The 15,849-nt window shown below is 50.5% G+C and overlaps 1 protein-coding gene across 1 annotated transcript in view; it reads right to left on the bottom strand.

Annotated features, from left to right (window-relative positions):
• Positions 1-15,363, bottom strand: part of NEURL1 (neuralized E3 ubiquitin protein ligase 1) — a 70,280-nt gene extending 54,917 nt beyond the window's left edge. The window contains exon 1 of the mRNA XM_079793029.1: positions 14,756-15,363. Within this exon, the coding sequence (XP_079649155.1) occupies positions 14,756-14,840 (85 nt within the window). The 5' untranslated portion in view covers positions 14,841-15,363. The remainder of the gene's footprint in view (positions 1-14,755) is intronic.
• Between the last annotated feature and the right edge of the window lie 486 nt (positions 15,364-15,849).

Below are 15,849 nucleotides of genomic sequence, written 5' to 3'. Positions count from 1 at the left end.
TCTCCCATTTGGGTAGAAAAGAGGAACATCCACCTGCAATAGGGGTGGGTGGGGTTCAGGCCAAGAGGCAGGAGCTCCCCACTCAAGGCCCACCAGCTAGTGTGTGACCCTGGGCAAGTGGGTAAAGGCAACATTGAGGGTGCCCTGGAAATGTCCACCCAACTGTACCCCACATATTCTTCCAGGAAATAGGGCCAACACCACCTGTCTCAGCAACCTCTAGGAGATCTGGAACAAGATCCAGAGGGAAGAGACACAAGGGCTTCCCAAAGTGGAAAGTTCAGAAAATGTAATGGAATTTTTTCTTCCCAGCAACTCTAGCTCTCTGAGAGGGGGATCCACATTGAGGTAACAGGAAAAAGCAATAGGAGAGGGGCGTAGGGTGGCGGCTCTCTATAGAGGCAGTTGTTTCTCAGCCGGGGTCCAGGGGACGCAGCAATCCCTCTGCATCCCAGCCACTCTGAAAGCACCGAGAGGCAGGGCCCCACAGATCCACACCATGTCCACACCCACTGCCTGGGCCATGTGAGAGCTGCCCACTAGGAAAGGAAGCTGTTGGCCCAGCCCAGAGCAGCTGCTGCCCGCCTGAGCCCCAGGGACCCAGATTTAACGTGTGTGTGCTCCCACTGAATGTGTGCTCCCTGCCCCCAGGGGCCCCTCAGCACAAGTTAAGATCTGATTGGACTAATTGGACTAAGCTGGCCGTGCCCAGGGCGGCTTGAGTACTGTCATCGTGGATTTGACTCACCGAGCAATGGTCATTGGTGCCTATGGAGCCATCATTAGTGTCATTTTGGGAAGATCAAGCGAATTTGGATGGTGCTTTACCAGTCAGCACCACTGCCTGGCCAAGCTTTCATCCGGAGACCTAGAGCTTATAAGTGATTTATTCTGTCTCACATCCAGGCGAGGATGAAACCCGGGCCTCCAATCGCCAGTTCATGAGCCTACAGGCCCAATCCTCTGCTGCTGGTCCCAGAAAGTCTTCACTGGAAGCAAAAGGGGGTCCAGTTGCATGGACATTTCCAGGGCACCTGCAAGCTCTTCCCTTCCTCACAAGGTACAAGACCTCCAGTTTGATCATCAAACCCCAAGCCCAAGAAGGAAACCTCAACTCAGTCCTAGACTATGGAGCCTCCAAATGGACTCTAGGCCCCAAGACTCAAAGCTCAACTGTAATCATGAATCCTGGACCCTGAAGTGAAAACTCCCCTCCAGGAATGGAACCTTTACCCCAGCTTGGAACACAGACCCCCAAAACAGGCACCTCAATACTAAGCCAGAATCCTGCCTACAGAAACAGTACCTTCACCCCAAAATAGAACCTTGTGACCTGGGAACTGAACCTTAGCACCAGACAAGAAACCCCCACTTTCAGAACAAGCCCTGAATCTTGGGGAAACGTTTCTTAAAAGCTAATCTAGACTCTTCTTAGATTTTGTTTCTTTAGCATAAACTCAACTTGGGGACCAGACGAGGAAACCCAAATTCCCAAAACATTCTCCTTCACATTTGGTAGTGACTTTGATTAAATTTAATTTTAAATCCCAGCTCTAGAAATCATCTCTCTCTGTGTCTCTCTTCCCCCTTTACTCCCCCCTCCCCCTTCCCCCAAAGACCTAGTCATTTCCCTGGATAATCAGCAACCCCCAAGGCAGAAGACAGTAACCTGGACCTGACTAATTGTCACATGGTCCGGACTTTTGGCAGACTTAAGATAACATCCTGACCTATGTTTCAGCTCATAAGTTCTTAGAAAGATCCCCTGGCTACTCTCAAGTATGAGACCAGATGGAGGAATCTGGAAAATACCTCAGAACTGTCCTCAGCCAGGGACTCAATGGTTGAACGCAGACCTAAGAACCAGGAGGTCACGGTTTGATTCTTGGTCAGGGCGCATGCCCAGGTTGTAGGCTCACTCGCCAGTGTGGGGCTCCTCAAGACCCGAAGAACTGTCCTAAACACCTCACCTCCAACCAATTAGCTCCCAGCACAACCTTGAACCCCTAACCCACGCATCTTGTGATTTCACCCTATATCATCTATAACCTGCACACCATCAAGGAATTTGGGCTGTTGAGCATTAGTTTCCCATTCTCCTGGATGGCACCATTCATCAATAAAATAGCTGATATTTCTCCACTGCAATTCTGGATGTTCAGTGTTTAGCTCTGCCAGCACCGGGTGGACGGACTCTTTCTGTTCTACAACAGAACCAGAGGAATGTCATGCAACCAGAGCGCCAGTTTCTAGGAGGGCTCCACTTTGATGCAGAAACTTCCATGTGAGTGGCAATTTGAATGGCATCCTGGTCGCCCACAGCCTTGTCCCACTATCTCCTTCATCCTCTTGGCTCCACACCAGAGTCTGGGTGCCTGGCTGGTCGGTTTTCTGAGCCCCAGAGGGTCTGTCAGCCCCAGCCCATGGGGAGGGTGCCCACTCTTGCCACTTCTATCTAACATAATACTGGAAGTCCTAGCCATGGAGGCAAGAAAAATAAATCAAAGGCACTCACATCAAAAAGGAAGAAGTAACATTGCCTCTGTTTGCAGATGACATGATCTTTTATGTAGAAAACTCTGAAGACTCCACCCCCCAAATTGATGGAATTGATAAGCAAATTCTATAAAGCTGCAGGATACAAAATCATACAAAAATTACTAACAACAAACTACCCAAAAAAGAAATTAAGAAAATAAATCCATTTACAATAACATAAAAAAAATACTTAGGGATAAATTTAACCACAGAGGTAAAAGATCTGTATACTGAAAACTATAATGAAAGACACTGAAGAAGATGCAAATAAATGGAGAGATAGTCTGTGATCATGGATTAAAAGAGTTGATATTGTTAAAAATGTCCATACTACCCAAAGTAATCTACAGATTCAATACGATCCCTATGAAAATTCCAATGGCATTTTTCAGAAAAATGGGGGAGGAAAAATCTCAAAATTTGTATGAAACCAACAAAAGACCCTGAATAGCGAAAGCAATCTTGAGGAAGAAGAACAAAGCTGGAAGCATCTCATTTCCTGATTTCAAACTATATTTCAAAGCTATAGTAATCAAAACAGTATGATATTGACATCAAAACAGAAATACAGATGAATGGAATAGAATAGACAGTGCAAAAATAGACCCATGCATCATTGGTCAACTAATTTTCAACGAAGGTGCCAAGAGTATACAATGGGATAAAGACAGTTTCTGAAATAAATGGTGTTGGGAAAACTGTATATCCACATGCAAAGGAATTAAACTGGACCCTTATCTCATACCATACACAAAAATCAACTTAAAATGAATTAAAGAGCTGAACATAAGACTGGAACCATAAAACTCCTACAAGAACACAGGGGAAAGCTTCTTGACATTGATGTTGGCAATGATTTTTTTTTTTTTTGGATTTGACACCCAACCAAAGAAAAAATAAACAAGTGAGACTACATCAAACTAAAAAGTTTCCATACCAAAAAACACACAAAAAAACAATCAACAAAAAAGTCAATCTATGGAATGGGAAAAATATATGCAAACCGTATATCTGAAAAGCGGTTAATACCCAAAATATATAAGGGACTCTCACAACTCAATAGCAAAAAAATAATAATTCAACTTAAAAATGGGCAAGGGACCTGAAATAGTCATTTTTCCAAATGATATGTACAAATGGCCAACAGGTAGGTACATGAAAAGATGCTTAAAGCCACTCGTCATCAGGGAAATGCAAATCAAAACCACAATGAGATATCATCTCACACCTGTTAGGTGTCTATTATCAAAAAGAGAAGAGGTAAATATTGATGAGGATCTGGAGAAAGGGAACCCTTATACACTGTTGGTGGGAATATAAATTGGTACAACCATTTTGGAAAACAGGTTCCTTAAAAAATAAAACTAGCACATTATCCAGAAATCCCACTTCTAGGTATATAGCTTAAAGAAACAAAGTCATGCCCTAACCAGTTTGGCTCAGTGGATAGAGCATCGATCTGCGGACTGAAGGGTCCCAGGTTCGATTCCGGTCAAGGGCATGTACCTTGGTTGCGGGCACATCCCCAGTAGGGGGTGTGCCGGAGGCTGCTGATCAATGTTTCTAACTCTCTATCCCTTTCCCTTCCTCTCTGTAAAAAATCAATAAAAAATATTTTTTTTAAAAAAAGAAATGAAGTCACTATCTTGAAGAGATAGTTGCACATCTATGTTCATTGGCAGCATTAGTCCCAAAAACCAAGATATGGAAACAACCTTACTGTCTGTTGACAGATGAATTTAAAAAATGTGCTACATATACAATGGAATATTATTCAGCCATAAAAAAAATAAGGAAATCTTGCCATTTGCAACAATATCGATAAACCAGAAGGGTATTCTGCTAAGTGAGGTAAAATAGAAAAAGACAAACACTGCATAGCATCACTTATATGTGAAATCTAAAAAAAAAAAAAAAAGAAGGTTGAATTCACAGAAACAGAGTAGAATCATGGTGCCAAGGGCTGGGGGGTAAGGGAAATAGGCAGAGGTTGATCAAAGTGCATAAACTTTCAGTTATCAGATGAATAAGTTCTGAGGATCTAATGCACAGCATGGTGATTATAGTTAATAATACTGTATTGTTTACTTGAAATCTGCTAAGAGAGTAGATCCTAAGCATTTTCACCAAAAAAAATTAAAAAGTAACTATGTGAGGTGATGAATGTGTTGGTTAATTTGATTGTGGGAATCATTTCACAATACATAAATATATCAAAACATCACATTGTACACATTACATATGTTACAATTCTGTCAAAGGCAGGGGACAAACAGCTTTATTTCTCTCCTCTCGTCCTCTTTCCCACCTGCTGCCTCATTTCTCAACCCATTTTTCCACACTCTGTTTTGCTAGATGGCCATCCATCCAGTCCCTCCTGCTTTCGTCTCCCTTGACAGATTAATAATTTAACAAGTACTGAGCCCCAGGGTGAGGATCTGGGGCTTTGATCTCAACTCTGGGAAAACCAGAGCAGCCTTGGCCGGTTCTGGTTCCGGCTGGTTTATGGCCACCTTTTATGGTGTGTGTGTGTGTGTGTGCGGGGGAACCTGGCCCCCACAGGGAGTGAGGAGCCACCTGAGATAGCCTGGCCAGCGTGGGACTGAAGGCCCTTGGCTCGGGGACCAGCAGATGTCAGATGCACATCACACCACAGGTGCCAGGGCCCTGCCTCTGCCCACCCAGGAGCCACCTGTGAAAAGCAGAGGGGACCTTAATTATTGATGGCGTCCCAAGGGGTGGAGTTGGAGCCAAGCGCTCTGGGCCAGCCCTGAACTGCTCACCTGTCGATCCTCCTGGCTCTAAGACCGCAAGGCCTTGTGGGACACAGCTCTCCAGGGAACACACACAGCCCTGACCTCCCAAGAGGCTCACCCTCCCACTGTATCCAAGCTCTTCCATGCTAAGCCACCTGGGCGCCTCACTGACCACTGCCCCAGGGTCAGGATCTCCTAAAAGCTCTCCCAAATCAATCTACATGCCTCCCTCTCACTGTCCCGCACCGGAAGGAGTCACACACCTCGCCTCCTGCCTGGTCCCTCCCTGCCTCTCTCTTGCCCCAGAGCTTTCTAAGACCACCTAAGTGATCTTGTCCCTCTTCTGTGTAAAACCCTTCAACAGGTCCCCTCAGGACAGCACACATCACAGCTGGGGTTAAGCATTCGTCCCCGTGAATGTCCCAGAGTTAACTTCTGCCAGCTCCTGGGAGCAACATCCCACAACATCAGAGCCTGGAGACCTTACTACCACCTGGTCCAACCCAGCTGTCTGACCTTGGGCCAGTCACCTCCCCTCTTTGGGGCTGAGAACCCCAGACCTGGGCTGAGAAAGGAGGGAGGGCAGAGCAATCTCTAGGCTATAGAGCCCCATGCACACACCTGACCACCTGCCAGTGCTCTCCCCTCGGGAAGAATGTGTTTAAAGGAGCGTTTGCTGGAAAGATCGGGGAAAGAAAAGGAAAAGAAAGCAGACTCAAGAGGAGGAGAAGGGCTCCAGGACACGCTGCCCATATGGATGGATGTCTGAACTGGATGAGGCTGGGCTATGAGCACTTCACGGGCAGAGACGGTGCCCAGTACTCACCTCTCAGTTCTCCACTCCCAGCCCCATGCCCAGCACAGAGGAGGCACTGACACGTGAAATGAATTGGCTGGGACATCCTAGCCATTTCACTCTATCAGGGCAAAGTGGCTCCCCGCCTCGCTCTCAGGGCACCTGGGCACCCCCGCTTGGACACACACACTCTGGACTGGCCCGTGCCCTGGAGAAACCAGCCTTTCCGCAGACGCACCTGAGGCCGGGCAGCCAAGGGGAAAATAGGAAGGTAACAGCCAGCAGCGTGTGGAACTGCCACCGCCCTGATCATATGATAGCACCTTCCCCTGGCAATGCTCCCCCTTTCCTGTCCCCATCCCAACCTCTGGAGCAGCCAGGATGGCATTCTGGGGAAGCTCTATACACTTGCCTCTCAACTGTTGTACAGTTTAATGCTACATTTCAGTGAATTTCAACAGAAGCAGAGAAGGTCATCCAGGTAAGCCAGCAGACATATTTCCCTTCCCCTCTCTCTTCCTCCTGCCGCAGCCCCACACAGACAGCCTTTGTGATCAGCAACTTCTTCCATGGACAGAGGGGCAGGGGAGCAGACGCTTAATGATTTTCTGCTGAAAGTTCCTTGGCCTGAAGGGCTGGGATGACACAGCCCTGGACTCAGCCCCTCCAAGGGAGCTGCGGTGGTGAGCCAGCCCCAAGCTCTGTCCCCGGGCACAGAGGCCTGTGCTAGGCCTCCTCCCAGGAACACCCTTCACCAATGCCCTCCAAGCCCAGCTCAAGGCTCTCAAGTGGGGGTTGTTTTAAAGATTAAAGGAGATAATAGGGTGTAAAAAGCTCTGGAACACAGCATGTTAGTGACTATTATCATATTCCGATTCATTTTTGTTTAATGTCACTGTTCCCATCTGCTCCACGGCGGTGAACCGGCGTCCACTCTGTGTACCACGGTATCCTCACGCCTAGGAGAGCCTCTGACCCATCACTGATGCTTAGTATGCGTCTGTTAAACAACAGAATGAGCCCTCTGCATCACAGCATCCCTGGAACCCCAACCTCGCTCTGGGAGAACCTCAATCCAGGAGCCCAGCACAGAGCCCCGCCTACCCCGAGAACTGCAGCTGGAGCAGAAAGCCAAGGCTGCCACCTGCCTCCCAGAGACTCCATCTATCCCCTCCCCCTCCTCCTCCTCCTCTCCGAGCCCTTTTTTTCTCTCAGCCCACCCCCACAGGCCTGAGCACCTGCTCATTTCCCGAAGCAGCAGGATCCCGGTAATGACCTCTGATAAGCATCTTTTAATAAACCCTGTAGCTGGATCTGTCATCCAGGGCCTCTAGTCTCCCGCTCACATCCTGTTCCCACTCCTACCCCATCTCTGCCCACCACTTGGGCTGGCCCATTAGTGCTCTGGTCTCACCAGGCAGGCCCCCCGGGCCTCTGGGTTCTGGCTTGCTGGAAAATGGCCAACAGGCAGCCCAGGCTATTCCACACGCCAGACCCTCCTCATAAGCCTGGGTTCTCAGTGGCCTGGCCTGGCACTTGCTGCACCACCCAGCCTGACCACTCACTGGCCAGCCCACTTCTCTCCATCCCGGCAGGCACGTTTCCCAGGTGTTACCAAGGAGACCACTTGCACCCTGCCCAGGGTTGCCAAAGCAACCTGTTTCAGTGAGAAGCGGCCCCTCATCCTCTGGCTCCTGGGTGTGCAGGATCAGGGATGAGAGAGTCACCGACCAACAGGAAGTAGGTCCAGGCAACTGGCACAGCAGGGGGAGGTATGCCCTGGGCAGGGACCAGCTCCTGCCTTCCTTCCTCCCCAGTCTTCCTCCTCTGTTACCACTCTCGTTCATCATGCCTCCATCTTGAGCTCTGTGATTTGGAGCCAATGCCTGGGCCTCAATGTGCACATCTTGGAAGTGGGCACACACGATCTCAGACGGTCATGGCAAAGAGAGCCCTCATATGCAGAAATTCCCCCCAAGACCAATTTTCTCCTTCGTGGGCTTTGGTGTCCTGGGTAGAAATCCCAGCTCTGCCATTTCCTAGTTCAGTGTTTCTGGATAAAATTTTAAAACCCATTAGTCTCAATTTTCTCACCTATAAAATGGGAATAATCATACCTACCTCAAATTAATGAGGAGATTAAATGAAGTAACCCACATGAATGTACTTAGCATAGTTACTAGGATCAGGATTTGGACTCCTTAAAAATGCTTTTTCTTTCTGATGAGCAATGGCCCTGTTGACCATGGCCATAAGTCAGAATGCTCCAGATTCACCCATGGGATCCCTAGATGAGGCTGTCGGCTTGGCTGCCCTACCCAGCCCTTTTAGCTTGGCCTATGACAGAAGCCCTGCAGCCTCCATTAACTTCCCAGCAGCCCAAGGTGCTTCATTCCCTCCACCCCTCAGCCTGTATTTCGCTGCTGCTGCTGCTGCTATTTAAATGAAATCACTATACTCCTCTGCTCAAAAGCCATCCGTGGCTCCCACTTCTACATGATAAAATCTAAACTATTCATCCTCACACCCAAGGCCCTCCAAGATCTGGTCCCTGCTACCTTCAGAGACTGACCTGTTCATCTCCCCACTGGGGACCCACACCCCAGGCAAGAGGAGTTGCTCATTGTCCCTGCACGCACTTTACATTGTCCTGCCTCTCTGCCCTTGCTGCTCCGTTCCAAACCTTCCCTATTCAACTCCAGGCTCCCCTCCTCTGAGATGCCTAATCTCATCCCCCACAGGAGAGACAGAGTGGGCCTGTTCTGAGGCCCCCACAGCCTGGATAGTTTTCAGACCTTGGGGTATATCAGAATGACCTGGGGATCTTCTTAAACATGCAGGCTTGGGGGCCCCATCCACAAAACATTCTGAGACAGTGGGTCTGGCCTGGCCTGGGCCCTGCACTTTAGACGTGCTTCCAGCTGATACTGGAGTTGATACAGGCAGTAGAAACACCTCACTTTGAGAAACACTGACCCAAAGAAACAGAAAGTTCCCTTGAAAGTGTCTGATAACTGGCTGACGGGTGTACATGGCTAAAAACCCTGCAGGGAGGTGTAAGGGGCAGGGGCAGGGGCTGGGAAGGAGCATCATTAACTCCACGGTGCTCCCTGTCCCTCCTCTGGGGCTCTGTCCAGAGACCTGGAGATTGTTCCCCAGTTTCTTCCTCACAATGAAAGACAGACCTCTCTAAGAACGAATACTATGGGGGCAGGATAGGGTATAGGGTGGAGCAAAAGTACGCTTACAGTTGTAAGTATGTGGAACACAGAGTTTATTCTTGTATTATTATTTACTAAATCCCAGCTCCATCAGTTACGAACTGTGTAGTCTCAGAGAAGTTACTTAACCTCTCTGAGCCTCTCTTTCCCCATCTATAAAATGCTGACAATGATACCTCCCCCAGCAAGTTGTCGGAAGGATATTAATGCAAATAATCTACATTTAAGTACATGGCACCCAGTAGCTGCCCAATACACAGTAGCTATAAACTATTATTGTTATGATTAACAATAAAGGGTTCAAAGGTCAGGCTGAACTAAAAACCAAGGCTTTCGGAATAGACGCTAAGGGTTCAACATGGGGGCTGTTTCAGCCCAGCCTCTCTGAAGTCTGGGGGGCAGAGGGGGCCCCCAGCCCCCTCTCGCAGGTCTGTCGGCTGCATCGCTGGGGGTGGAGAGCTGGATGAGCTCGCCTAACCGGTAAGCGTCATGACAACCAAGGAAGGAGCCCAGACAAAGGCTGTGAAAATACCTATGGGTTGCCCAGAGAAAGGAGGCCTTGATTACCTGGTTATAACAATCCTGGTCGTAACCTTGAAGGTTGTGGACAGGAGAGGGGCATGGTAAAAGGAGTACCTTAGGCAGGTCACTCTGGCAGCATCGAAGGAGGAACTGAAGGCAGAAAGGCCAGCTAATTGCAACATCTGGGGTGAGGACACAGCTCAGGGAAGTAGCAGTGAGAATGTGAAGGCTGGAGAATGGCTAGGACCTTGTCCTGAGAGGATGCGCCTGACCCCCACCCTCAGAGAGCAGTGAGGACGTTCAGGGACTGCAGACAAGTTCATGGTGGCTCACTCTGGCCCACCCGGGAGAATCCAGGCTCCTGGGCCAGCTGACCGGAGAGGCCCCTCTGCTGGCCAGGAGCTTCAGCCAGCATGGAAAAGGGACTCTGGAAACAACAGGTGTCCTGCTGGTGCCACGCCCAGCCAAAGCTGGAGAGGGACAATCTCCCTGGGGCTGTTACAACCAGCAGCTTCGTGAAGTGTCCATTTCAAAAAACCTCAGCTTTGAAGAGATGGAAGGTATATGCCCTAAAGGATTGAAAACAGGTGTGCAAACAAAGACTCCTACACACATCTCCATCGCAGCAAAATTCGCAATAACCAAGAGGTGGAAAGAGCTCCAATGGCTGTCAAGGAACAAGTGGACAAACAAAAGGTGACATAGCTACACAATGGAACGCTCTTCAGCCACAGAAAGGAAAAATACGCGTTACCACATAGTTAAACCTTGAAAACATTATGCTAAGTGAAAGAAGCCAGACACAAAAGGACAAATACAGTATGATTCCATTTATTTGAAATGTCCAGAACTGGCAAATCCACAGAGACAGAAAGTGGTTGCCAGGGATACAGGGGAGGGGATAAGGAAGAGTGACTGCTTATTGGGTACATGCTTTCCTTTTGGGGTGATAACCATGTTCTGGAACTGGATAGAGGTAGTGGTTGCGCAACACTGTGAATGTCCTAAATGCCATGGAATTGTACACTTTAAAATGTGGAAATGGTGAATTTTCTGTTACGTGAATTTTACCATAATAAGAGAAAAAGATGGGCGGTGGCTCATCCACTCCTCATTTAGGGGTGACCACTGGGACTGAGGAGCCCTTCTAGTTACCATCCCCCAACACTGAGCACCAAGCAGTCAGGCACTCGGAAAGTGCTGGGGAAGGAGAAAGGCCTTTATTCTCTGTATTTGTCTCCATGAAGCATGAACCCCCTACCCAGTCACCCTATGCCCATCACTGAGAGAATACATACAAACAAGTACTCATTTCCACCTCCAAGCCTTTGCTGTATGTCCCTTTCCCTACCCCTTCCCACACCCTAGGACTCCCACTGCACGCCTTGCCATCTTCCCAACTTCTGCAGTTCCCTCCATGTCCAGCTCAAATCCTTCCTGATCTCCCATTTCTGACCTCTGCCCACACGCATCTGGCATTTCAACAGTCCACCCAGCACTTGATCGCATTCTCCCCTCAGCCTTGCCTTTTCAAGTAGATCTCCAGCCTGTGAATGAATGCACAGGGATCTCAGGAGCACTCACCTCTGAGCCAGACACAGAGCAGCTCCTCGTAACTGCTGGTCCTAAGCCCAGAGCTCTACCTTGGGCCTCTCTCCTGGACACTCCTACGCCAACACTGTTCAGTTCCCAGTGGGAACTGCCAGACGTAGAATGAGGTCAGTGTGCCTCCAGGAAGAGGACCGAAGTCTACCACCCACCAGGTAATGACCAACGAGCCTTGTTTCATGTCAGCCTGACAGCCAGACCAGTGAGTCCCAGGGTCCCTGTCACCCTAGGCCCCTTGCAGCTGTTTTTATTAAAATGTTGAGAAATCAATAGAGATTGCCATTATAGGAGAGAGAAGTATCAAGAGTTCCCTGCTCCCCAGCAAATTTCTGGATGGACACGGCTAAGAAGTAGAGCTGAAGTCTGGGTGAATATAAAAGGAATTCCAGCAGAACTCTGGGTGGACCGTCTTAGCATTGAAACCAGGTCAAAGTCAACAACAATAAAAGTGGGATGGAATTCTAGATGACCATTGAGATAACACAGAAGACACCTAGGTCAGTGTGGATACAGTTAGAAGGGAATTTGGAGTGAACACTAAAACAATCACAGAATAGAGCTGATGGCTCTACTGGGGTGGAGAGAAATCAGGCTGGGAAGGAGGGTCAGTAAACCCTGGATGAAGGATGGAAGGCATGCTCTAATCCTTTACCTCAGGCTTAGAAGAAGCAGAATAAAAATCTCATGACCACCTCCAGCAGGTGTGTGTGTGGGGGCGAGGGAGCGGGGAGGACGGGAGAGTGGATTCCAGTAGATCAAGCCTGAAGGGAGCTGGGCAAGGAGAGGGAGTCTGCTGGGAAAGAATTTCTCCACCATTTACTCCCATGGAAGAACCAATCCCTGCAAACCAAGGAGGCAGCAGAATGAGGTTTTACCAAGCCAGATAAGTGGGAAGTCGGGCAGAGGAGTAAGTTAGGCTGGGATCCGGGAGGTGAGAGGGCCTCAGACCCTCTCCTGGCCACTCCTCCCCTTGCCAAGACCTGGCCACAAAGACCTCACATCCCCACAATCCCAAACTTTAGGTAAAAGAGGTGCAATTATCAAGGCCTTCTCTAGGCTTCCCTAGGGTCAATGGAGCAGGACCTTTTGGGGGACATGTTGTGAGCATTAAAGCACCGAAGTCAGTTCACGGGCCCCCAGCTAACTCCTGCCCTTGAAGGACTTAGCCTGGCTTTGCCACCTTCCCTTGACCCACTGAATAACTGGGCAAATCACTATCCTTTTCCTTCATTTTTCTCACTTGTCACTGAACTGGATGATGTCCACAGCTTCCTCCATCATTAAGAATCTGTTTCCCATGCTCAGAAACAATCTTTATACATGCTGATACTTACAGCTTATTTCTGATTATTTAAAAATAATGCTTATTTCAGGAAAGAGCAAAATATTAAGAATGAAAGAAAATATCTTATATGATCCCATTACCTAGAGCCGTGGTCGGCAAACAGCGGCTCGTGAGCCACATGCGGCTCTTTGGCCCCTTGAGTGTGGCTCTTCCACAAAATACCACGGCCTGGGCGAGTCTATTTTGAAGAAGTGGCGTTAGAAGAAGTTTAAGTTTAAAAAATTTGGCTCTCAAAAGAAATTTCAATCATTATACTGTTGATATTTGGCTCTGTTGACTAATGAGTTTGCCAACCACTAACCTAGAGGAAACCATGGTTAACCCTTGGAAATGTTCTTTCTATGGCTGGTATTTTGGCATTCATATATTTTTTTGTAACAGAACTGGGATCTTACAGTCTATACAACGTTGTATCCTGCCTTTTCAACTGTCATGCTGCTGTGAGCATTTTCCCAAGTTATGAAATATTCTTCAAAAATACAATTTTAAAGACTGCATAAGACTCCACCAAGAGGATAGACCATGATCACAGGACTGTTAGGTTATTTTCCTAATATAAATAACACTGCCATGAACATCCTAGCTTGCTGCATGAACACCTGCCAGCATCTCCATTTCCTTAGGATCAGTTCCTCAGGACAAGGCCAACGAATGTGATATTTTAGAAGATGTTGACGTGTACCATCATATGAATTTCCGGAAAGATACAACAAGCCCATTGATTTTGCCGAGCTGAGTGAGAGCTGAAGTTCTGAAAGGGTTGGAGTTAGAATGTAGGCAGTGGTCCCGTCTCTCCTCCTCTCCCCTAGTCTTGAAGGTTAACTGTCCAGCAAAAAAGGAGGACAGAATTCCAAGTCAGAAGACAGAGGTCTGCAGCCCAGCTCTGCCTCTCCCTGGTTTGGGGAACCTGAAATAAGCATCGGTTCGCCTCGCCTCCACTGTAAAATGGGTCTGATTGGTGCTGCTCACGCCCCAGAACAGTTTCCTTGCTCACATGAAAGTTCTCCGCAAACAACCATGCTTTTTGTCAAAGGGCATTATTATTATCCTTCTCCTCACCTGGGGGACTGAAGAAGTGGGTTGTTCTTTGTGAAAGCCCAAGGGCGTTCCTTCCTGGTTCTTAGTCATCCGAATGCCCAGAACAAGCGCTGGCCAGTTCTGAGAGTAAGAAAGCTTCCTGAAGGGAATCCGTGGGGTCTGAGGGCCCAGAGGTCAGAGACAGCACTGGACGCTGCAGGGCGGAGAACTGGGCCTAGGGTCTCCCTGAGAGTGCCGAGTGGGTCCAGGACTCAGAGGGCAAAAAATTTCCTGGTAAACGTTCCTCTGCTTCAAGGTCCCCAGCCCCTCCTTTCTATGGTTCCAACTGAACCGCTGGCCTTTGGGGGAACCAGAAACCAAGCTGATTCCGTGGATGCAAAAAGTCAACAATTGCAGAGGACCCGGGAGGCCAGCAGCTCTGGCTTTTTCTTCCAGGCTGCTATAAATCAGTCCTGGGTCTTTAAGACCCTCCAATTGGAAATGCAACTAGTGCTCCCAGCGTGACCTCTCCAGCTCAGGGCAGATGAAAACGGAGACTCTGATGCCTCCCTTGAGAAGCACAGCTGACCAGCCTGAGCATCCTGCCACACTGACCTACCCACCCGGCAAATGCCCTTCCTCATTCGGTAAGCCTCAGCCGGTATGCTCACCAAGCACCATGGCCTGGGGGGACTCCAGTGGCGTTCCCAGTACTGGCATGGAGAACTGCGCAGACCCCGCGGAACGCCATCCTCCGGGGTTTCCACCATCACCACAGGCCGCCCCCCACCCCTAGCCCACCTCCACGGCCAAAGAGATGAGCATGTCCTGTCTCCAAATACGCACAACAGGTGGCACCTGCCCGTCCTCCCTAACTACACATCTTCATCTCTCCCTGCCCCTCCACCTGCGCCCTAGTCCTCCAGCTGCGCCCGGCCCGGCGGTGCCTTACCTTTGAGGTTTTGGGGGTGGCCCCGCGGCGGCCGGCTCGGGTTTCCTCGGGGCAGAGAGGGGATACTGGAGAAGTTGTTACCCATGGCATCCGGCCCCAGGGGGTTCGGCGCTCGTGGGGGCCAGACGAGTCTGGGCAGGAGCGGAGGTACGGTGCAAGTGTGTGCGCGCACGCGGGCGCGCGCCGCCGGGGGAGGGCCCTGGTGAGGCTGCGGCCGGGGGCAGGCGGGCTGCTCCTCTCCTCCCTGGCTCTGTGTTCCGCGGTCCTCGGCGGGTCCAGCCCGCCTCGGGGGTCCTCGCGCGAGCCGGCTACCTGCCTGCCATCGCCTGCGGCGGGGGCGGGGGCCGCGGGCTGGCCCCTGGGTCGGGGCCCACGGCGCCCGCGGCTCCCCCCTTCCTTTGGCTCGCGTTTGGGTTCGGGCTGGCGGTGGGCGGCGCGGCGGCTCCCGCGCGCTCCCCCGGGGCCATAGAGTCAGGGCTCCAGGCGCGGAAGCTCAGAGGCTCGGCCTGCCCAGCGGCTCGCGGCGTGGCGGCTCGGCGGCTGGGCGGCAGGCTTGGTCCCCGCCCGCGGGGACGGCCGCTGCGGTGTTGTGCGTGGCGTCCTACCGCCGGGCGGTCTGCATGGAGCGGGGCTCCGTGGGGCGCGGAGAGGGCTGGGCGCTCCCGTGGTGGTGGGTCTCCTCCGGCCGCCGCTCCGGCCGCCGCCGCCCCCGCCCCTCGCCCCAGCCTTCGCCAGGATTCCCTCGCTCCGTTGTTATGGTGACAGCTGCGCTGGTGAATGAGCGTCTTAGTGACACGCGCGCGCCCGCTCAGCCAGTTGTGGCTCCAGGGCGCGCGGCTTCCCGGCTGCCCAGAGCTCTTCTTTGGGGCGCTGGGGGGTGAGGGGGGTGCCGGGCCCAGGTCGGGGTAAGATATGGGGCAGAGGTGGGGCTCCAGGGCTGGGCTTGTCCCTCTTACGGACACTGGAACGCGGTCTGGAAAAGGAGAACCGGTACAGCAAGAACATTGAGCTCCCGGGTGCCAGGCGCAGTGAGAAAGCTCTAATTTACCATTTCCCCACACCAGCTACAGGGCCGGGCACATAGCGGACGCTCA

Source organism: Cnephaeus nilssonii (genome assembly GCF_951640355.1).
Source record: "Cnephaeus nilssonii genome assembly, chromosome: 16".
NCBI lineage: Eukaryota > Metazoa > Chordata > Mammalia > Chiroptera > Vespertilionidae > Cnephaeus > Cnephaeus nilssonii.
The sequence above is the reverse complement of the archived record's forward strand: the minus strand, read 5'-3'. Positions and strand labels throughout refer to the sequence as shown.